At 47.5% G+C, this 23,169-nt stretch overlaps 1 protein-coding gene across 4 annotated transcripts in view; it reads left to right on the forward strand.

The window, feature by feature from the left end:
• Positions 1-21,074, forward strand: part of IFNGR2 (interferon gamma receptor 2) — a 29,079-nt gene extending 8,005 nt beyond the window's left edge. For 2 of the 4 annotated variants that reach the window (XM_077879046.1, XM_077879044.1), the window contains exons 2-7: positions 1,672-1,804; positions 6,918-7,126; positions 11,347-11,492; positions 15,085-15,244; positions 15,636-15,793; positions 20,388-21,074. In XM_077879046.1, coding sequence (XP_077735172.1) covers positions 1,672-1,804; positions 6,918-7,126; positions 11,347-11,492; positions 15,085-15,244; positions 15,636-15,793; positions 20,388-20,528 — 947 coding nt within the window. In that variant the 3' untranslated portion in view covers positions 20,529-21,074. Of the gene's footprint in view, positions 1-468; positions 530-733; positions 894-1,671; positions 1,805-6,917; positions 7,127-11,346; positions 11,493-15,084; positions 15,245-15,635; positions 15,794-20,387 lie in introns of those variants that run through there. The other 2 variants (XM_077879047.1, XM_077879045.1) reach the window with 2 other exon arrangements.
• The last annotated feature ends 2,095 nt before the right edge of the window (positions 21,075-23,169 follow it).

A 23,169-nucleotide genomic window follows, 5' to 3' on the forward strand; every position in this document is an offset into this window, starting at 1 on the left:
TTCTAGAAACTGGAGGACGCAAGGAGCTATTTCTCCCCCCAGAGCTTCCAGAAGGAACACAGCCTGACCAACATCCTGAGTTTAGCCCCAGTGAGACCAGTTTTGAACTCCTGACCTCCAGAACTCTACTAGAGAAATCTCATTGGTTTTAAGACACCAAACTGGTGCTACTTCATCCCAGCATTAATAGGAAACTGATACAGGAAGGAAAAGGAGGTCTCTGGGACTCTGATGGGTGCCCGGCGCTCACCAAGCCCTCGCCCCGGGGGCCCTGCACGGTGCTCCTGGCAGCAGGGCTCCAGTCCTGGGCTCTGCCCTGGGATATGCCAGGCCGCACAGCAGCCACAGCAAGCGAGGTGGGCCTGCCCTGGAGAGCAGCCCCGTTGTGGGCTGCTGCGGCCTGCCCACCGTTGGCCCTGGCTTTCGCCACGCCTGCTGTCAGTTGGCAGGAGTGTGGGGTAGCTGGTTGCAGAATGATCTGGAATGAAGGCCAGCCTGAGCTCCGAGCTGTGGAGACAGTGGGCATTCTGTAAGTAAACAAGTGGCCACAGACTCTTGGTTATGCATCCTTCCGAGGAAGAGCTGGCCAACTGGCCACCATTCTTCAAGATTGAATGCATTTACTGACAACGTGTGGTTTGAGTTTCCTGCTCTGAATTCTGGGACATGCTCTGCATGTTTTTCAAATCTTTCTTTCCACTCCCTGGGCGTTTCTCATTAATCTTTCAATCTCAGAGAAAGGTTCGTCATGATTGTGTTTCCTTGCGAGAGCAAAGGCTCCTGTGCTTGCACTCCCCGGCCGAGTCCTGTGAAGTATCTGCTGCAGGGGCTGGAACTGTGCCTTCCAGGTCACCCCAGGAAGGGGACTCTGACCTTGGCCGTGGTTCCCTGGGGTGGGTGTTACTTTGCTGTTTGTAGTCTTCAGATTTTACTGTGCCTAAGAATCAGCTGGGAAGCTTGTTGCAAATGTGGATTTCCAGGTCTGGGGGGTGTGGCCTGGGCATCTGCATTTCCAGCGCTGCCTTGGCGATTGTGATACGGGGTGGGGGTGGGGGGTCCTTGAGAAACACACAACTCTCATGGAACCCAAAGGACACGTGTCACCCTCCATGTGCCTTTGAGCTTTGCACACCTGGTTTGGGGCATGTGCATGTACCTGTGGAGGTGTATCAGACGCTCCCTTGGTATGAATGCATGTCTGGTACTAACGGAACTCTGGGGCTGATGCACGTCACGTGAGCACCGATTATCAGTGCTCACTTTTGGACCATACTGTTTTCTATCCCTTATTCCTGAAGGGGAAAGTGAGGCACAGACTCTCAAGTTAACCTGCCCACCAGTCATTAAGATAGGACAAGCATCCTGGTTGAGCCAGGCCCTGGCACCCAGGCCCTGTTCATAAGAACTGGAATCTGCAGGCAGAAAGGCAGCTCCAGGCCTCTCTTTTCTTCCACGGACTGTGTCAGTGGGGCCGTGTGTAGTCGAAGGTGGGGGTGAGGGGGACACACACGCCTAGCGATCCAGGTCATAACCATTTCTGCACTCTTACGGAAACAGAGCTGTGGGCATAGTTTGCTGACATGCACGTAAATAATTGTGATCAGATTTTCTCTTTTGACCCTCCCTTTGTCTCTCACCTCCTCCCCCTCCTCTCACTCTGCCCCTTTCAAGACTCCCTTTCCCAGCTCCCTGCTCCTCGAAACCCGAAGGTTCACCTGTACAACGCCGAGCGGGTTCTGAGCTGGGAGCCAGTGTCCCTGAGCAATGACTCGAGGCCCGTGGTCTACCAGGTGCAGTATAAATAGTAAGCCAGATCTTTCTGTTGTCATCTTTATGGGGAGTGGTGGGGGGAGCCCTGGGGTCAGCTGCTCGAGCCTGCCTCCTGGCAGGACGGCCTGCAAAGCCACTGGAAGCAGGTATTCCCCCTGGTACCTGTAAACTCTCCACGGACAGAGACTTCACACCCTCCCACCCACACAGGGGCTTAGACAGCACTGGTGCCAGAGCCTCTGCTGTCTACCCACATGGCTTCTTAGTTGGGTGGGAGACTGTGCTCTCATTGGTTTCGGGAGAGGCTCGTATAAGAGGGCTTCCTGTCTTGAAAGGCCAGGAGGCACCTTTTAGCCTTCATCTTCTTCAGGTTTGAAAATCTGGTTTATTGAACCTGATGGGCCAGCTGTGGCCTACCGAAGAACATGTTCACTAAATCACTACTAATTCTCGATTTCTAAGGGGATTTTTGCATTTCGCACATTATTCTGGCCCCTCCTTCTCTCTCTCACCCCTTTTTACAGTTGATCATCATTTGGTGTGCAACAGAAACATATGGGAAGAAGAAGAAAGGCAAACTCTTAAGGCCTCAGTTGTTACGTGTTTACCTTGTTACACAGGTTAAGTTACTAAGTTAAAAATGATTGGCTAAGTCGTTTTATTTTACCAGTTAAACAAAATTTAAAGAAATGGTAATGCTCAGTGCTTGGGAGCGCATGGTTGATGGAGATGGTGCTGGATGAGGATTAGTTAACACGGCTGCGCTATAGCAGAGTCATCTGCTGTACATCCAGAGTCACAGAAATGCCCACGTCACTTTTCCCCTACGCAGGTGATACAAGCCCCCATCAGAAAAAGAGAAAAAGGGGAGGGGGCACCTGGGTGACTCAGTTGGTTAAGCATCTGACTCTTGGTTTCGGCTCAGGTCAGGACTTCCCAGTTGTGAAATTGAGCCCCATGTTAGGCTCTGTGCTCAGTGTGGTGTCTGCCTCAGGTTCTCACTCCCTCTCACCCATGTGCTCGCTCTCTCTCTCTCTCAAATAAATAAAATCTTTAAAGAAAGCAAAGCAAAGAAAATAAAACCCCCTCATATTCATGAAGATATACCTTGAAGCCTTCATTGTCCATCAGCAGAAAAATGCCAAATCGTGTCATGTTAGCTAGTAGTTGAACATTAGGCAACTACTAAAAAGGATCATTGTGTGTCATCCGGTAGCAGTGGCAACCGTATAAAATTTGGACTGTATCTCTGGTCAACAACAGGGAAGGAACCTACAAAAATTACAGGCAGTTCATGTTAGAGGAGTGTGTTTCCAGACGACTCCTTTCTCATCTTGGAATGTCCACTGTAACAATATTTGCTTGATAAAAATACACTCTGAACCAGAGTTTTGGGGTTATCTCTGAATTTTGGTTCTCTGTTCCTCAAGTAAGTACCAGTAATCTATAGTACGTGGACCAGTTCACAAGGACCAGCTACATAATTTGTGGGGCCCAGTGCAAAATGAAAATTGTAGGGGGGGTGGGGGGGGCTTTGCTCAGAATTACTGAGAAATTCAAGATGGTGACAGCAGAGCATCAAACTGAGCACGTCTTCCGAGCAGGCCTTTGTGTCCCTGCATGGGTCACACGCCCACGAAGAAGCTGGCCCTACGCAGCATTGAGTAAACATGATATTGTGGGACCAAATAAGGTTTCAGTAACAGGAAATCACAGCTGATACACCGACTGGCATTCCTTAGCCTTGAAGGGGGAAGTACATCTGTGGGTCTAAGGAGCGCCAGGAAACAGTGGAAATATTCTAGTAGAAATATTCCTTACAGCCTTTGACAGTTTCCCATCCCAGATTAGCATGTTTACTTCGTTTTCTTTTCTTTTTTCTTTTTTTTTGGAAGGCATTTTGGAGATAGTTTTTTCTAGGCTAGAGGTTGGTTTTGGTGAAAGAAACAAAATATGGGGTGACGGTGAACGTACCTATTTGGAAGAGTTGAGGGGTAACGAGAAACTGAAACCAGGGCTGATCATGTTTTCTTTTCCAATTGCTGATTCGATGATGCGGGAGGGCCTTTGCTCTTGTTTTTGTTTTTCAAGACTTTTACATGTCGGGGATGTTTCAGTGACATGAAATAATTTCATTTTGAGGCTCGCGGGACTTCAAACTTTTCCATCCCACTTCTCTACAGTAAAGCATTACTGAAATTATAAAGGAAGGTGCCTGTCTTCTCGTAGTACAGGAGCCAAAGCCAAAATACTCTGAGCACTGTGGGAAAATTTAAAGTTTAAATCAGGGATTGCAGATAATGTAGCCTACAGGCTGTGTGTGACCCTTGGTGTTTAATTTTTTTTTTTTCCCCCAATTAGTGCCAACATTAAAAAGTCTGGAGATTTCACTTTTATTTATTTATTTATTTATTTATTTTTTGAGATTTCACTTTTAAAAACTTGACTTGACCAACCCGGTCTTCTGAAAATGTTTCTTTTCTTTTCTTTTCTTTTCTTTTCTTTTCTTTTCTTTTCTTTTCTTTTCTTTTCTTTTCTTTTCTTCTTTTCTTTCTCTTTTCTTTTCTTTCTCTTTTCTTTCTTTCTTTCTTTTTTTACTGATTTTAACAGCAATGCATGTTCTTAACAGAAAGGCGAGACTACCCAGAATTTAAAATTTAAACAACCTAGTGCTCTACAGCCCAAGGATAATCTCTATTCTCCTTTTAGTGTTTCTCTCTCTAGACTTTTTACTAAATGCATGCACTTGGTTTGACAATGTGCCGGTGCATGTGTAAAACTGAAACAAAACTGGGGTTACACTTCTGGGTCCTCCTTCCTTTTTTTTTTTTTTTTTAACCAAACATAGTTAATTAAGTGTAGGAGCACTTTTTCTCATAATTATCTCTGCATAAACATTTTTACTGCTCGTTTTATTGTATGATGTGTCAGACATGATGTATTTAACTCTTTCCCCACTTGCGGGTGTAGACAGTCCCCAGTTTGTGACTGTTGTCGGTAGTGGCCTCGTACATAAATCACCCGATTGTTTTCTTGCATTTGTAGCAGAGGAATTGCTGGGTCAGAAAGGACACTTAGTGTTTTTGGAAGTGATCCAACAGAGGCTGAACAGCGAAGTCCATAATTGTGCAGGTGTTGAACAAATGATTCACATGGTGCTTACTGGGCACCAGGTCCTGGCTCAGGCACTTCGCTCATGTCTGCTGGTTCAACCTTCATGATACCTCGGGGAGGCAAATACTACAGTTGATCCCCATTTTATAGATAAGGGGACTAAGGAACAGAGAAGCGAAGGAATTGGGATTTGAACCCAGTTATCTGGCTCCAGAATCCATTTGTTCAACCACTATGCTGTGTGCCCTCTCATGGTGAGGGCTGCTTTCCAAATGAGATAATTTCAGGGGCAGAGGCAGGTCGTGATGGACCCATCATGGAAGGGAGCCAGTGTGACTCCCTGGGTGAGACCCAGACTGCCCGCCTAGCAGTAAGAGCCCTGGACAGGAGGCCAGAGTCTGGCTGTGAGCAGGGCCACGCTCTTGAGGCCGTGTTCACTTAAGTGGAACCAACATAACCTTGTTTCTCCCCTTTGCAGAGAGGTGGAGAGGCAGCCTCCAGAACGCAGCTTCCTTTTCCACTCTTCCCCCTAAAACCACGGTCATGTGTCAGCTCTCATTTAAATTTGAATGGCTTGTCCCCCTGTAGGCCCCTTTGGGGAGAAACATTTTTCAAAAGCAGTTCTGAGAAAGGGCCAAGTTTGGAGGAGAGAAGAGGATGGGGAACAGGAGTGGTCCCCACTGGTAAATGGGGAAGTGAGCCTTTGAAATGTGGGGAGCCTTCTGCCCAAGTTCAACAGCTGGGGTCTTCCGGGAAGCAGGTTAGAGTACCTATAAGTATCTGTAGAACTTAAAAAAAGAATACAACCCACTTACTCTTGCTGAAGCACACCGCCAACCTAAGATGGGGGTGCCTGTGCTTGGGGATCTCTCTCCCGAGTAGGATCTGGGCACCCAGCGCTTGGCGGTCATGTGAGTGTGGCAGGCATCTTCCATGGAAGCCCTGGGCACGCATCCTGAAGAGGCCTTCATCTTGCCACTTGCCACTTTGACAGAAGAGTCCCCAGTCGAGTCAGAGGTACACTTAGAAGCACGTGTGATGCGTGAGAGCCAGTGGCAGTGATCCTCAGCCTCATCTCTTCCATGTACCCTGGTCTTGCTTTCTAGGCCAGAGCTGCTGTGTGTGTTCTCTACAGAGAACACTGCCTACTGCCCCCCATTGAGGTTTCTAGCAGCCACCTCCCTGGTTTTCTCAAGTCTGTCACCTAAGGACAGAGGTCAGAGGGGATCCCTGGGTGGCTCAGCGGTTTAGCGCCTGCCTTTGGCCCAGGGCGTGATCCTGGAGACCCAGGATCAAGTCCCACGTCAGGTTCCCTGCATGGAGCCTGCTTCTCCCTCTGCTTCTCCCTCTGCCTGTGTCTCTGCCTCTCTCTCTCTTTCTCTCTCTCTCTTTCTCTCTCATGAATAAATAAATAAAATCTTTTTTAAAAAAAATAAAGGACAGAGGTCGGAGCTGGAGAGTAGAGTCCCATGTGGGGGTGTGGCATTGGGACTCTGGGGAATGCATTGTCATTTACCAGAATATGCCGCCTTGGATTTAGCAGGCTTTTCACATGGGCGAAGCAAACTTTAAATGGACAGCTGTGGGGATACTGGGTTTCTTTGGGGGGATAAAAAAAAAAAAAAGCCCTAAAATTGACCATAGTGATAGTTGCATAACCCTGTGTATATACTGGAAGTCATTGAGTTGTGCACTTTGTTATTTTTGTATAAAAATTTTATTTATTTGAGAGAGAGAGAGAGAGCACGAGGGAGGGGAAGCAGAGAGAGAGGGAGAAGCAGCCTCCCTGCTGAGCAGGGAGCCCAATGCGGGACTGGATCCCAGGACCCTGGGATCATAACGTGAGCCGAAGGCAGACACTGCACTGAGCCCCCCAGGTGCCCTGAGCTGTCTGCTTTACCTGAGTGAGTTATTTGGTCTGCACACTGTATCTCAGTAAAGCTTCTTTTTTTAAAAAAATCAGCTCTGGGGGAACTGTTGCGTGTGGGAGAACAGAGAATTCTGTGAAGTGAAGGCCTTTCTTTCCCTTCCAGCGCCTCTGGCAGTCAGTGGTACGACTTCAGTGTGGACAGCATAGGTGTGAACTGTATGAACATCACCACGATGGAGTGTGACTTCACCCCAACCAGCCCTTCACAGGAGTTCCTACCACACTTAAACGTCTCCTTGCGCGTCCGAGCTAAGGTGGGAGACCTGGTTTCCACCTGGGTCAGAGTGCCATGGTTCCAGTACCTTAGGAATGGTAAGTAAGAGAACGTGGCTGTGAAACTTCCTTTATCCTTTCCAGGCTTTCTTCACTTTACTCCTCACTGAGCAGCCTGGACTCCATGCCCCTCCGTCCTGTCCCTCACCCCACACAGCCAGCAAACCGGTGGGGATGATGGTCCAACCCGAGTACTGACCATGGAGGCTGGCACTAGAGGAGTGTGATTTGCTAGCCCAGAGTCTGGCAAGCCACGGCCTGCGGGCCACGTCCGGCCCGCCAACCTGTTGTTGTAAATAAAAAACTATTGTGTAAGAACACAGTTTCACCATCTTTTAATAATGTATGGTCTGTGGATGCTTTTCAAGCTACAGCAGTAGAGCCAGATGGTTGCAACAGGAATCGTCTGGCCTGCGAAGCCTAAATTTATTTGAGCACTTTACCGAAAATGTTTGCTGACCTCTGGGCTGGACGAGACACTAGTGTATTGGCTTCACCGATCACCCTTATCTCTTCTGGCACAACTTCCTTTATGATCAAGAAAAGCTTTAACTCAGCCTTGAACAGTGCCTGGCACATAGTGGATATTCAATAAAGACTTGCTTGAATGAGCACATGTGCTCCCAGAAATTGGAAGGGGGCGTAAGAATCGACAGATGCGAGCTTGTACATTCGCTCCTTCCACAATTCATCTTTCACATGTGCCCCGTGTTTCTTCAGTGTTCGTGGTTTACGCAGACATCAAGTATGGGATCCCGATTCAAACAAGCTAAACAGAAGCATAAGACAGTTGAGGGATGTGGTCACCATCTAGCTGTTTGATAGTCTATTAGCAATTAGTGTTAGTTTATCTTAGGTATTCTATGTTATTATAATCTTAGGTATTATAAGGGGGGGCCCTATCCTTTAGAGACACATGCTATTTCCACTAGAAAATGGAAATGGTATTTCCACATGAAATGATGTGATGTTTCGGATTCATTCAAAATAACCCAGGGAGAAGGAGGGTTGAAGGCAAAGGGGATGGGCACGGGAGGAATAGAATTGGCCATGACTTGACAGTTGATAAAAGTTGGGCAAAAAAAATAAATAAATAAAAGTTAGGCGATGAGTACATGCCTTGTTGTTAGGATCTTCCCTCTACTTTCTACGTGTTTGAAATTTTCTGCAATAGGAAGCTGAAAAGGACAATCAACGGTTTGTGCCAAATGATGCAGGGATGGAAAGAGAAGACAGGTCATTTACTCATTTACTACGGACAAGTCGTTTGTCCTCGAGTAGAGGACCAGCACACGTCTGAGCTATGAAATGTCACCTCGGTGGAAATTAATTAAAGAAAAAAAAATGTAGTGGGGGTCCCTGGCCATAGCCCAGGAGAAGAGGAATGGAAATAGAAGGTAGGGCCTGTTGTGAAAGTCCTTGGTCCGGTGCCAGCCATCAGTTGCTCTCCGTCGTCCCGGTCCGAGCTGGGCAGCAGTGCTCCCAGGTCGTTCCTGGCTGGGATGTCATCCTCTGCCCCTCACTTGTAAAGTCTCAGGCAGCGGTGTCCTCAGATCCCATCGCTGTGTTCACCACTTGTACACTCGGGCTGGATCACCAACGCGATGATGCTTTACCAAGCGTTTGGCCGGAGAGGAGGAGATGGCTGCAGGGGGCAGGCTGTGACGTCACGTAGACCTAGGTTCAAATCCCAGCTCTGCTGCTTCCTGACTCTGGGCAACCAGGGTCACTCCAGGCTTCTCTTTCTCCCTGTGGGAAGTGAAGATGACCTTCTGTGGCTGGGATACAGATCTGGGTGGACACATGGACTATCCACGTTGCCTGGTTTACAGCAATAGCTTAGTACATGGAAGCTGCTACCAACTATTATCTACAGACAATCGAGTCTTTCTCCAATGTGTTGAGAGAAGGTCGATTGTTTCCCCCTCAAGAGACAGGCTTATCAGGTTGGTACCAGACTCCAGATCTGTGACTCTCAGAAGGGCAGGTCTCCCAGCACTGGCCTTCTGGGAGATCAAGTGACTGGTCACAGCTGGCACCCTGGCTTCCAGGCCCACTCCCATGTGTAAGTCACAGAAAAGTCTCGAGAACATGTCCTACCAAGGTGAGAGGCCTGTAGCAGGCAAGTCAGCGCCTTCTCAAGCTCCAGTCACTTGGCTGTGATAGGAAAGCTTGTAAACACGTGGGCCAGCATCTGTGAGTAGGTTTTAACAAAACCTTTTCATCACATGAGGCCAATCCACTCACATTGCTCTGGCTGGCAGTGGGCCAAGCTGGCCCGGTGTCTGTCTAGACATAGTTCCTCCACCAGAAGAAATGAGATCGGAGGGCACAGCTGCAAACCTTGCAGGGACCAATTCCTTTTGCACAGAGTAGGGTGGCCCAAGCAGATGCCTGAGCCTTGCCCACCCGGGAGAGCCCAGGCAAGAGCTCGGAAACACAAGAAACATCCTCCCGCTACTGTGAACATGGGACTGTTCACAGTCATCCATCTGATCGATCGCCTGCACATGTCAACCGTGCAGAAATGAGCCTCTTAGAACTCGTAGGACCTGAATTATACTTCGATCTGAGTTCCTCCAGTTAAGCACATGGTTTAAATGCTTGTTTGATGAATCCTGGAACCCTTCATCTATAGGAGTTCATGAGTCACAGTCTTGGCTGTCCTGTGAACTATATGAAAAGCTTCAACAAATAGACTTCTGATGCCAATATTTCTCTGTCTCTTTCTTTCTTTCTTTCTTTCTTTCTTTCTTTCTTTCTTTCTTTATTTATTTATTTATTTATTTTTAAACATTTAAAAAAAATTTATTCATGAGAGACACACACACAGAGAAAGAGAGAGATGCAGAGACACAGGCAGAGGGAAAAGCAGGCCCCATGCAGGGAGCCTGACGCGGGACTCGATCCCAGGTCTTCAGGATCACACCCTGGGCTGAAGGCAGAGCTAAATTGCTGAGCCACCCGGGCTGCCCCTCTGTCACTATATTTAAACATAGCAGGACAATGAGCTAGGAGACATGGATCTAAAGGTTTGTAAACACCACTTTTTTCACTTATAAAGAAATTATAAGGGCTGTGCTTGGGTGTATCAGTCAGTTAAGCATCTGCCTTTGACTCAGGTGATAATCTCAGGGTCCTGGAATCAAGCCCTGCCTCAGGTTTTCTGTTCAGCAGGAAGCCTGCTTCTCCCGCTCCCTCTGCCTGCTGCTCCCTCTACTTGTGTGTGCACTCTCTCTATCTCTCTCTCTCTTTCTCTCTGTCAAATAAATAAAATCTTTAAAAAAAAGAAATTATAAGAATGTATATTAAAAATAAATATACACAGTAGATAGATAGTAGGTAAGGACTAACAAAATCCTCTCCTCCTCTGCCTAAAAATTTGATCTTCGGCTGACCTCTCAGCTATCTCTGGAAATCTGATCAAGGTGGCTTGTTGGCCATGTCCCTAGGCAGTGTCATCACTTATGTCAAAATGACCCTTGATTGATAAACTGCATCTCCCTTGGGGCCATGTTAAATACCTTTTAGGGATCCGGGTCTTTGGGTTGAGTGCAGCAATTCTTAAAACTGTGCATGTCCCTCACGGGGACTCTGGAAGCTTCCTGCAGAGTTATCCTAAGAGATCTTGGCTCTTGGGGCTTTGAAGCCTGAGAGGCTCCAGTACTTGCCTGTCGTGGGTCTTGCTCTCTGCATGGAAGCTGTGTCCTAGGGTAGGGGATTGTGGAGAGACTGGCTCTGGGCCACCACATGGACTGTTGCCAGAGCCATCCATCCACTGAAGGCAAGAAGCCCCTTGTGGTGCACCATGGCCCTCCTGGACCTCCTGCCCCTTGGCTGCCCACGTTAAGCTTGTACCCCAAGCAGTCTCTACTAGTCTTGAGCATCTGAATGTGATCTCATTGCATTTATAAATACATGTGTGTGTGCATGTGTGTACACACTATAAATATAAAATTATGTTGTAGTGGGACGCCTGGGTGGCTCAGCGGTTGAGCATCTACCTTCAGACCCCGATCCCGGGGTCGTGGGATTGAGTCCTGCATTGGGCTCCCTACAGGGAGCCTGCTTCTCCTTCTGCCTGTGTCTCTGCCTTTCTCTCTGTGTCTCTCATGAATAAATAAATAAAGTCTTAAAATAAAATAAAATAAAATAATGTCTGCTATACTTTAGACTTCGATGAACAGAAAAAGTATGTATAAAATATATGTATATATTCATATATATATTTTTTGTTTGTGTTTGCTATTCTATTTCAGTGACCGTTGGGCCTCCTGAGAACGTTTGGGTGACTCCAGGAGAAGGCTCCCTTGTCATCAGGTTTTCCTCTCCCTTTGACATCTCTCCCTCCTCTGCCACTTTTTTGTATTACGTCCATTACTGGGAAAAGGGCGGAATCCAAAAGGCAAGAGCATTTTTTTCTACTTTGTTTTGCTTTTCTTTCCTTTGATTCAGCGAAAGAAAGTGTACTTGACACTGGATGAGAAGGACAGAGCATCCCAGTGTTGCCTTAGAGTCTGGGCCCTGAACCACTTTTCATCCTTCCCCCGGACACCCGAGTCTCTGCTCCCTGTGCGGAGCTTCCCCTTCCGCCAGGTGGATCTGAAGGCCCCTCCCTGCCTGACAGCACCCTAGCCCCACTGTTTGGGATGCTCACGGTACCCCTGTGGCACTCTAAAGCGTGGAGAAGGTTCTAGAGGGCCTGTTTCTACAACAAGGAGTCCACCACTGCAGTCTGCAAGGTTTATAGAAATTGCTCTGGTTTGAATGGCTTGCAAGGAAACCATATATGAACAGGCAAAAAGTCCACTGGGAGGAGAGAGAGCCTCTTAGGGAGAAGGATGGAGGAAGATTCGGGATGTCTGGGGAACTACAAGTGCCGGGATCCGTCAGAAATGCAGGAGGGGCTGTAAGGCTCACAAAGATGTGTCAGATCAGCAGGGCCTGGTCCCCCCTACGTAGTATAAGGGAAGATGCTGGCCTTAAATTGTCTACGGTGCCTGATTGTCCAAGCTGCACCTCATGAGGTTTTATCATGTTTATCTCATCAGGTTTTATGTAAGCTTCAGGGTTTCCTAAATTCAACAGTCTTATAATTTTTTTGTTTTATTTTTTGGCTTTCCGGTTTTATTGTGAGATAACTGACATTCATCACTAAGTATAAGGGGTACAGCATGATGGTTTGGACTTACGTATATTATAAAATGCTTATAGCTTTTTATAATAATAAGAGCTTATGTTTATCGAGAGCCTTCTTTGTATGGGGCCCTGGGCCAGGCATTTTAGCTACATCATCTCATTTAATCTTTGTACTGAGCCGAGTCACAGAGAAGGAAACCAAGTGTTTGAGTAACTTGCCCAAGGTCAGCAGCACAGCGGTGTGAAACATCTGAGCCTAGAATCCATGCTCTGTACTTTTTCTCTTACATAGTTTACATTTGCACTTCCTCCTTGTTTCTTAATAGTCTAAAAACATTGAGGAAGGCAAAATTCACTGAAGAAGAGACTCTTATCATATGGGGAAAAAGGAAATAATTACTTCTCTGAATCAAGAGATCAAGGTCTGGGCAACTAGAATAGAGAAGGGCCTGGTCTGGAAGATTCCAGAAGGGATTCTCCCCCCCCCCCCCCCGCCCCCGCTCCCCAACCAGAGCAGCTATACTTTGGATTTCTATGAACAGAAGACTCTAGGGCTCACATGAGTTTGAGAGCCACCAAAATATCCCCATCCCATCTGTGAGTCTATGTCCCCAGGAACAACCCCTAGATTTGCTGGAAGGACCCATGGGACCTTCCCATGGTTGTGTTCATGGCTATGGTTTATTATTATTATTTTTTAATTTATTTATTTATGATAGTCAGAGAGAGAGATTGAGGCAGAGACACAGGCAGAGGGAGAAGCAGGCTCCATGCACCGGGAGCCCGATGTGGGATTCGATCCCGGGTCTCCAGGATCACGCCCTGGGCCAAAGGCAGGCGCCAAACTGCTGTGCCACCCAGGGATCCCCATGGCTATGGTTTATTATAGAAGAAGGACACAAAGCAAAATCAGCAAGGGGAAGAGGCACATGGGCCAAACTCCAGAGGAATCCAGATACAAGTTTCGAAGAACTTTCTCCCAAAAGACTCAGACAGGACACACTTAATTCCTCCAACAACAAACCGTGAGGACATGTGAAATGTTCTCTGGGGAATCTTATCAGAGACTCTGCGCCCAGGGGCTTTATTGGAAATACAGGCCTCTTTTCCCTAGCACATATCAAAATTCCAGACTCCTAGAAGGAGAGCAGGTGTTCAGAATAAAAAAACATTGTTTGTATGATAAGATGCCAATACTAGTTAGGGAACGGGGGTAGGGGACGCAGAGAGGGGACACTTCTGGATTCCAAGTTCCCAGATGCTAGCTATGGTTACCCTTGCAAGCAGGCCCTCCAAGGACAGTGGTCTCAGGTCTCTGCAATCTGTTATTCTAAATTCTAGAAATGCCAGCTGGTGGCTGAAATAAACCCCAAAGGAAGTTTGTACTTAAAATTGCTTTATGTGGTGGGGCACCTGGTTGGCGAAGTTGTTAGGCACCAGACTCTTTGTTTTGGCTCAGGTCATGATCTCCAGGTTATGGGTTCAAGCCCAAGTTGGGCTCCTCGCTCACCAGGGAGTCTGCTTGGGATTCTCTCCCTTTCCCTCTGTACCCCCCCACACCCTACTCACACACACACACACACACTCTCTCTCTCTCTCTCTCAAATAAATAAATCTTTTTAAAAAATGCTTTACAAGCAAAAATTTTTCTCCTCTGCCCTCGTAGTCCATCACCATTAAACAGAAGAAAAAAAAATCATCTATGATCCTACTATTCCTAAGTAATATGATTATTTTATATTTTTAAAAATAAGATGTTCTGCATACAGTGATTTTCAGGAACCACTATAGCAGCTTCATCTCCACGTTACTGAGCATATTTTATACCACCGTTTCAAATGGCTATAGCATTTTCTCCTGCATCTCAAAATAGGAAAGCAATCCCTTAGAAGAAATCCTATATTGCCATAATGTATTTTTCCCGTTTCCCTGTGGAATGATGGCAACTTTGTCCAGGAGAGTAAGAAGCCGTTGACCAGAGGGATCCAGATGGGGGTGTTGATGAGGCCCATGAGGGAGCCAGTGGCATCAGGGACAGAACATGGGAAGGAGACAGGATCCTCAAGAATCTGAGATCCAGCTGTGTCCCCAGCTACATAACTCACCAAGATTGTGTTGACCAAAACTCTGTAAGAGAGGCCTCAGCACATTTCAGTTAAAACTGGAAGGAGACTGGGAACTAAAGGAACATTATTTCCCATGATGATTTTTTTTTCTCTTTTCGTTGACTACCTACCTTGAAGTATCTAGAATACGTTGACCATGAAGTACAAAATAGTGATTTTGAAGTAAATGCACTGGGCATTAAAGCTATTTTGTTTATTTTCAAAAATTTTTTTTACTTATTTATGTATTTTATTTATTTATGTGTTAGAGAGAGAGTGCGCAGGTGGAGAAGGAGGGGGACGAGCAGACTCCTCGCTGAGCGTGGAGCCCAACGTGAGGCTCTATCTCACAACCCTGAGATCATGACCTGAGCTGAAATCCAGAGTTGGAGGCTTAACTGACTGAGCCATCCAGGTGCCCCACTTAAGCAATTTTAAAGGAGAAAATTTCATCCTAGACATTGGAATTGGCTAAATCCCAGTGGCAGGCCCTCCACTGCCACAGCGGGTGGGCCCTCCGAGGGCCCAGAAACACATCTCTGAAGCCATCAGTGTCTTTCTCCACACGGCTCACCGGATTTCACGTATAAACTGTGTCCACTGCAAGCCAGTGACTCTCTCAAGACAGAAACTCTTTATTCTTTGGTTTTGATGTTCCCTGCGGATTTGAGGAAATATTGGAAAAGGTAGAAGGGGCTCGACCGTGTGTGTTCAGGTAATTTTCATATGTGCTTGTTGGTGTTTTTTATATAGGTTAAAGGCCCTTTCAGGAGCAACTCCATTGTGTTGAATGACCTGAAGCCCTTAAGAGAATATTGTTTACAAGTCAAGGCGCAACTGGTTTGGACAGTTTCAAAGCTCTCTAGACTCGGACATTTAAGCAACGTATCTTGCTACGAAACAGCAGCAGATGGTAACGTAGGACACCTCACGGCCTTTCTGAGCTGGGACAAGAATCCTCCCCAAGTAGTGAAATCAGGGATGGCTTACTAGGTGGAGGGACGTAGGAGTGGGGATACCCAGAGAGAAGGGCAAGAAGCAAGGACAATCTCCTTGCTGAGAAGGAAGGAGAAGCTGAGATCAACAGTAATAACAGCCCCAAACAGCTAACGGTGCTTGCTTGATTTTAGGATTGCCTCTACTAGCTACTCATTCAGGCATGTGAGGCTGGGTGGAGGAGGGACAGTATGTGTCCATTTCATGAGGACAGTGAAGCCTCTAAGCAGTTGGTAGATCAAGAATGACCTGATATTTATTTCCCGTGTGGGATGAGCCTCTTGTTCACTTTTGTGTCCTCTTCTTAGCCACTACCAAGCTTCAGCAAATCATCATAATTGCCGTGGGAATCTTTCTGTTGCTGTTGGCACTGGCAGGGGCCTGTTTCTTCCTGGTCCTGAAATACAAAGGCCTGATAAAATACTGGTTTCACTCTCCGCCAACCATCCCATTACAAATAGAAGAGGTACGTATGCACATGTCTAGTGGGTGACATCTTAGCACTCCACGGCCCCCCTGGTAATGCCTAAGGGTATGGCAGGGGACAAAGCCATGGGCATAGAGAGTTGAGTTAAAAAGTGGTATAGGGCAGGGGTGCCTGGGTGGCTCAGTTGGTTGAACATCCCGCTCTTGATCTTGGCTCAGGTCTTGAGCTCATGGTTGTGAGTTCAAGCCCCACGTTGGGCTCTGCGCTGGGCATGAAGCCTATTTTTAGAAGGGTTATTTGTACACCCGGGTTCATAGCAGCATTATTCACAACAGCCAAATGGTGCAAGCGACCTAAGTTTCCGTCACTGGACGAATGGATAAGCAAAATGTTGTCTATCCATACAGTGAAATGTTATTCAGCCATAAAAAGGAAGGAGTTTCTGACCCAACGTGAATGGACCTTGAGGATATTATGGTAGATATTAAACCGGTCACAAAAAAGAGAAATACTGTGTGATTCCACTTCTATAAGATACTTGGAGGAGTCAAATTCATAGAGGCCATTCAAAGTAGAGTGGCGGGTACCAGGGTCTGGGCAGGGAGGAAGAAGTGGGGAGTTAGTCTTTCATGGGGATGGTATTTTAGTTTTGTAAAATAAAAACAGTTCCAGAGATGGTGGTGAGGGTTGTACAGCCGTGTGAACGTATTTTATGCTACTGAGTCGTACACTTAAAAGCGGTTAAGATGTAACTTCTCTGTTATGTGTATTTTCCCGCGATTTAAAACACTTTTTTAATGGCATGAAGTTGGTGAAAAAAGGTAGCCAGTTCCTGGCCTGGCCAAGAAATTGGCACATGAGCCCCATGCCTTTGGGAGAAAGCCCCCAGGGAGCCTGGCAGAGGATAGGGAGGTGGCAAAGACAGGGGTCTAGAGCATGGGCTGTGGGTCAGATGTGTGCACTTAGAAGGATTCTAGGGCAAACGCACCCAGGGCTGTGAGTACAGAGCCTTGCACGCCGAGAGCTCCCTGGATGTTACTGGTATTTTGAAAGACCTGAGGAAGGAGGGTGGACGGGGTCTCGTGGGAGAGTGGATTTCCTGCACAGCCCCACCCGCCCCGAGGCTCTGAGGTGGCCTGGCCCTCCGAGGACACCACGGGGGACACGCTTAGGGTCAGAAGTGAGCCAACAGAAGATCATTTAAAAGGATTTGCTTCTGGAAATTTATTGGCAGCAAAATCGGGGCAAAGGTACTGGAAACAGAATCGCACTCTGTTACACCTCGACAGAGTAGGCGTTAGATAAAGTCCAAGTCTGCGGAGAAAGAGCAGTGCTTCCAGAAAGAGCTATATGTTGTGCCCAAGATCACAAATCCGAGAAACCGCCAAGGAGCCGACACCGATGCAAGCACACGAGGGTTTATTTACAAGCTCGAGCCTGGGTCCAAGTGTACCCGACGCAGCGGAGCAGGGACTTGGACCCCGAGACTAAGAGGCTTAGCAACTTTATAGGGGCCAGTGGCCAATGGGATACGCAGAGAGTTGCGCAGTCATGCTGGTCCGCTGAACCGGATTTCTGGTTAGGGTGTGCCCTGGTCTGACTAGGGCGGGGTAGTGCCCTCAGTAATAAGCAGGTCAGCACAAGGCGGGTGCAGCCCAAACTAGAGTCAGTCCTGCTCTGCTTGTCCAGGGGTAGGGGATTTTGTTTAATTTCCTGGGTCCCACACTGTAGTCCCTCATCTTCCTTCCCTTGTCGGGGTATTTAAAGTACACAGACATAATACAAATTACATGTTCAGGGGCTCCTGGGTGGCTCAGTGGTTGAGTGTCTGCCTTCAGCTCAGGTCATGATCCAGGGGCCCCGGGATCGAGTCCCGCATCAGGCTCCCCATGGGGAGCCTGCTTTTCCCTCTGCCTGTGTCTCTGCCTCTCTGTGTGTCTCTCATGAATGAATGAATGAATGAATGAATGAATGAATGAATGAATGACAAGTTACATGGTAAATTCCCTCCTAGAACCTCCATGCAGATCCTGCATGATTCCAGGCACTTGAGGCCTCCAGAGTAGTCAGCCTCATAGAAGTGATACGGGAGAGCTTGGATCTTGTCTGACAAAGTCAAAGAATGAATCTCATGGACATGAGAGTCATGGGAGTGAGCCAAGTGACAGAAGTTTATTAAGCAGACATACAGGGAAAGCTCCCCACAGGGTGGCCAGTGGGGGCCTTCACGTCCCTCTTTTATAGGAAACTGACCAGGGTGCTTGGTAAATTTCTTGTCCCTACCAGGGTGGATATTTAGAACAAACAGGTGGACTTGTAACTATCATAATAACAAACAAGATGTTTTTGTAAATATCATGAGCCCAAACAAGGTGCTCCCTTCTCTCTGGTTAACATCTCCTCCATAACATTTGTCTACATCTGGGATTTCAGTGAACCTAGTCCGGTAGCCCATGGCCTTGAGGTTCTTATGCAGTCTTGGTTTGAGCAGGGACTATTTTTAAATATTTTTTTAAATGTGTTTATTCATGAGAGAGAGAGAGAGAGAGAGAGAGGCAGAGATACAGGCAGAGGGAGAAGCAGGCTCCATGCAGGGAGCCCAACGTGGGACTCGATCCTGGGACCCCAGGATCAAGCCCTGGGCTGAAGGCAGGCGCTAAATCGCTGAGCTGTCCCTGAGCAGGGACTATTAATAACACTTTAATGGCATATTTCTGTGATTGCTTAGTAACCATTAGAAGGGGGGGTACCCCCTAACATTTTGGAACCAGGGAACCAGGTTTATTTTTCCTGTTTCTGTCTTATCTCTGTTTTCTTGGGATTGGTAGGAGCCTGACTCTGGGGCCTTTCCCTAATCTTTCCTTGCCTCGCCCTGTCTGCCCCTAACTCATTCCTACATCAGAAGCAGGGGTGGAGGGCAGCCCCAGTGGCTCAGCGGTTTAGCGCCGCCTTCAGTCTGGGGAGTGATCCTGGAGACCCGGGATCGAGTCCCATGTCGGCTCCCTGCGTGGAGCCTGCTTCTCCCTCTGCCTGTGTCTCTGCCTCTCTGTTTCTCTCATGAATAAATAAATGGAATCTTGGGAAAAAAAAAAAAAAAGAAGCAGGGGGTGGAATGTGGTTGCCAGGGGCCAGGGAAGAGGGGCTCGAGGGGATGCTGTTCATTGGGTCTGAAGTTCCAGTTACGCACGATGAGTAAGTCCTGGAGATCTGCTGTACCTCATCGTGCCTATAGTTGGTACCGCATTGTGCACTTAAAAATTTATTAAGAGGGCAGCCCAGGTGGCTCAGCAGTTTAGCATTGCCTTTAGCCCAGGGCATGATCCCGGGGTCGTGGGATCGAGTCCCACATCGGGCTCCTTGCATGGATTCTGCTTCTCCCTCTGCCTGTGTCTCTGCCTCTGTCTCTCATGAATAAATAAGTAAAATCTTTTAAAATTTTTATTAAGAGGGTAGAACTCATATTAAGTGAGTTCTCTCTCTCTCTTTCTCTCTCTCTCTCACTCACACACACACACACACACACACACACACACAACCCCCAACCTTCCCTGGTTAATATTTTCACAAAATAACAGCCTTCAGTGGGACTCAGAATCTTCCTTGCATTTGTCTCTCCCTCACAGTAGAACAACCAGCAGGTCGCTAGGAAGTGAATTTACTACTAGTTTTTCCTGTGGGGTGTGGCTCTAAAACAGAGTTTCAGTTCACTTTCCTGGGAAAGTGTGAAAAATATGTATCAAAGGGCACTGAAGTTACATGAGAAGAGTGAATCAGGTTTCACTCATATTTTTGAGGTTTCAGAAGTGCACATGATTGGTTTATGTTCTCGTCATGAGTAAGCTCTCAGCTCACTGTGTGTTGCAGTGTCTCTTGGCACGTCCAAGAGCAAGGCATGGGTTTCTGGGTCACTCAGCAGTGAAATGATGGCTCAGCCTAGAGCAGGGGTGGGAGGGGAAGGGCAGATAGAGACCTCATGAGGCCCCTCTCCGTCTCTCCCCGGCCCAGCGCCCCACTTCTCTGCTCTCTGCTCCGTGTGTGTTGTGTGAAACAGAAGCAACCAGAGTGGAGGGGCTGAGGAAAACCTGGCGAACTTTCCCTCTCTTCCCCTTTAATGAGTGAACCAGATGCCCCACATCCTCCGAATTCCAGAGACGTTTTGGGAAGAGCCACCCCCGAGCCTGCAGCAAGTGCAGCAAGTCAGGCCTCGCTTCTCCCGAGCTCTGGTGTGATCTTGGTTGGCCCTTGGATTCGTGTTCAGGTTACTACTGATGTGAAGGGTGTTCTTGTTTGTTTGATTGATTGGTTTTTAAGATTTTATTTATTTATCATGAGAGACCCAGAGAGAGAGACAGAGACATAGGCAGGGGTAGAAGCAGGCTCCCTGCAGGAGCCTGATGTGGGACTCCATCCCAGGACCCCGGGATCATGACCTGAGTCAAAGGCAGATGTTCAACCACTGAGTCACCCAGGTGCCAAGCTTCTCTTGTTTTAGAAGTTGTGGTAATGGTGGTCAGCATAGGATCGCACACCTAGGGAAAATAGGCCTGTGCCGCCGCAGCTAAGAGTCAAGTGGAAGGTCTGCTCTTTTGAACTGATAAAACTAATAACAATGTTGGTTTTCAACCTTTTCTAGTATTTAAAGGACCCAAGCCAGCCTATCTTAGAGGCCCTGGACAAGGACAGCTCGCCAAAGGATGACGCCTGGGACTCTGTGTCCATAGTTTCGTTTCCAGAGAAGGAGCGAGAAGATGTTCTCCAAAGCACTTTGAACTAAAACTCTGGTCCAGTCAGCCAGCCTGTGGGATGAGAGCTCTGAGCCATTGAAGCTGCTGACGTTCCTGTCAGGACTTTACGGAGCCCTGCATTCCATAGTCCTGCCCCCAGAAGCCCGATGGTGCTTTGGAAGATGTAACAGGTCTCATGGGGGAGGCACACTTATTTTTTTTTTCCTTTAAACTAAGGGTTTTCTAATCATACAAGTTTCCAGAATTATTATACAGAGATATCCCAGAAAAATTAAGATTTCTCTTAAACACTAAAAAGCCATGCAATTATTTGTCAGCAAAATGGCTCTGACACACCTGATGTTTTGCTCATTGGCAGCCGGGACACGGGGTCCTCTCCTTGACTGGACCCCTCAAGCAGATCACATAACCTGTCTGTCCCAGCCTGTCCCAACAAGGGACAATGAGTGGCCCTTCTTCATATCCAGTCTCTCAGCTTAAAATGTGATTAGTCCTGTAAATATTATCCTGCGATTTAAGCCTTTTTTTTTTTTTCAGGCTAGGGAATAAAAGATTGTGTAATTAACTTTTTACAAGTCAATGTGAATGTTGTGCTGCTTTCCACTTTATTTTGGCCTTCTTTATTTTCTGCAAAGTTCCAACTCCTAAAAATCACTATATCTGCATTTTCGTTTTCTTAAGTGATACCCAGTGGAGCTACCAAGGCCTCATGATCACTCAGAGGGAACAGTCTGCGTGCATCCCTTGGTTCCTTAGGCAGGTATAAAGGGCACTTTATTTTTTATTATTATTATTATTATTATTATTATTATTATTATTATTATTTATTCATGAGAGAGAGAGAGAGAGAGAGGCAGAGACACAGGCAGAGGGAAAAGTAGGCTCCATGCAGGGAGCCTGACGTGGGACTCGATCCCGGGTCTCCAGGATCACACCCTGGGCTGAAGGCGGTGCTAAACTGCTGAGCCACCCGGGCTGCCCTAAAGGGCACTTTCAGAAGCTGCATGAGCACTTCACTTTTTAGGAGTTGTGTGTTGACCAAGGCAGGGGCTTGTAGACAGTAAAGAGAATTCGCTGATGGACAACAGTGATACCCACGGGGCATTGCACTCTTCTGATGAGGGAAGTATTGACAGGTTCTTTGGTTCAAAGGCTTTGGATTGAAAATCCATTTCTGGGATCCTTGACATTTGGGAAATGGATGTGTAGTTACATGTGCCCTCCCCCAACACACACACACACACACACACAAAGTGATAGACTTGCTTGTAAGGTCTGCTTTAGCCCCTACTGGTGGCCAAAACACACTGGGAAGAAGAGACATGGTATGATTATGAAGCTTCTGGCGCTGGTCAGTGGGACCAAGTTCTCTCTCATCTGGCGCTTGTGCCACTGGTGAGGAATTGGCTCTTGGGCTGACTTTCTAACCAAGCACTGTGTACTTTGCCGACAAGACATAAAAGGACCCCTCCTCCCCCCAGACCCCGCTCCATGCAAGTGCTCTTGGGAGAGATCCGCTTTATTAGGTGCATCTGAGTCAAGCCTGGTTTGGAGGAAGAGCTAGTAGGTGGAGACTGAACACCTGGCTCAGATCAGGTAGGGGATGTGAGATAGAAGGGCTTCCTTTTTGGGGCTGTGGGGTGAAGCACAGCGAGGGTGGGAGGACATGCATGTAGCAGAAAGCAGGCTAAGAGTCTGAGCCCGGGATCCCTGGGTGGCGCAGCGGTTTGGCGCCTGCCTTTGACCCAGGGCGCGATCCTGGAGACCCGGGATCGAATCCCACGTCGGGCTCCCGGTGCATGGAGCCTGCTTCTCTCTCTGCCTGTGTCTCTGCCTCTCTCTCTCTGTGTCTATCATGAATAAATAAATAAAATCTTTAAAAAAAAAAAAAAAAAAAGAGTCTGAGCCCAACAGAAAGGGGACAGATAGCTCTGTAAGAGAGGAAGTGCCTATGTGCCACCGTGTGGGGAAGGGAGTTAGTTCCAGCTAGTCAGGGGCCAGCAGGCTGGCTCTGGGGACCAGATGCCCAGAAGGCTGAACTGGCTTCAGGGCCTGGAGCAGGAGGTCGCTGTGGTGCAGGCCCAGTAAGGCCCTTCTTGTTGAAGGCAGTGGCTTAAATCTGTGACACTCAGAGCCCAAGCCCAGAGCCAGCCCTGTTCCCAGGGGCCTCTGGGGCCAGGCTCAACAACGTTACTGTGTTGTAGGGGAGACGATGCCAATAACACCAAACATGCCACTTCTCCATGGCCCCACTTCACCATCCTAACTCAATAAACATCCTGAGGAGGCGTGGGGCTGGCCTCTTAACCACAGGAGGATAAGAACTAGTTGACTAAGAGTCTCCTTTTCTGTAGCTCTTCCCCCAAAACACCTGATTCTACTTTGTAAAATAAATAGCTCATCGATTAGAATTCATACTTGTACTAACTTGGGACTTTAATTTCTGGTCAGGCTACGTACAGAACCATAAAATGAGTCAGAAGCCACCTTATACATCATTTACAACAGGGCAAGCTGTAGGCCATGCAGCAAATCCAGGCCGCTCCCTGTATTTGTAGCTAAGAATAGTTTCTACATCTTTAAATGGTTGGGGGTGGGGGGAAATCAAAAGAATAGTATTTCATCACGCATGAAAAGCATATGAAATTTAAATTTCAGCGTCTGTAAATC

The sequence above is a fragment of the Canis aureus genome, chromosome 30 (assembly GCF_053574225.1).
Source record: "Canis aureus isolate CA01 chromosome 30, VMU_Caureus_v.1.0, whole genome shotgun sequence".
NCBI lineage: Eukaryota > Metazoa > Chordata > Mammalia > Carnivora > Canidae > Canis > Canis aureus.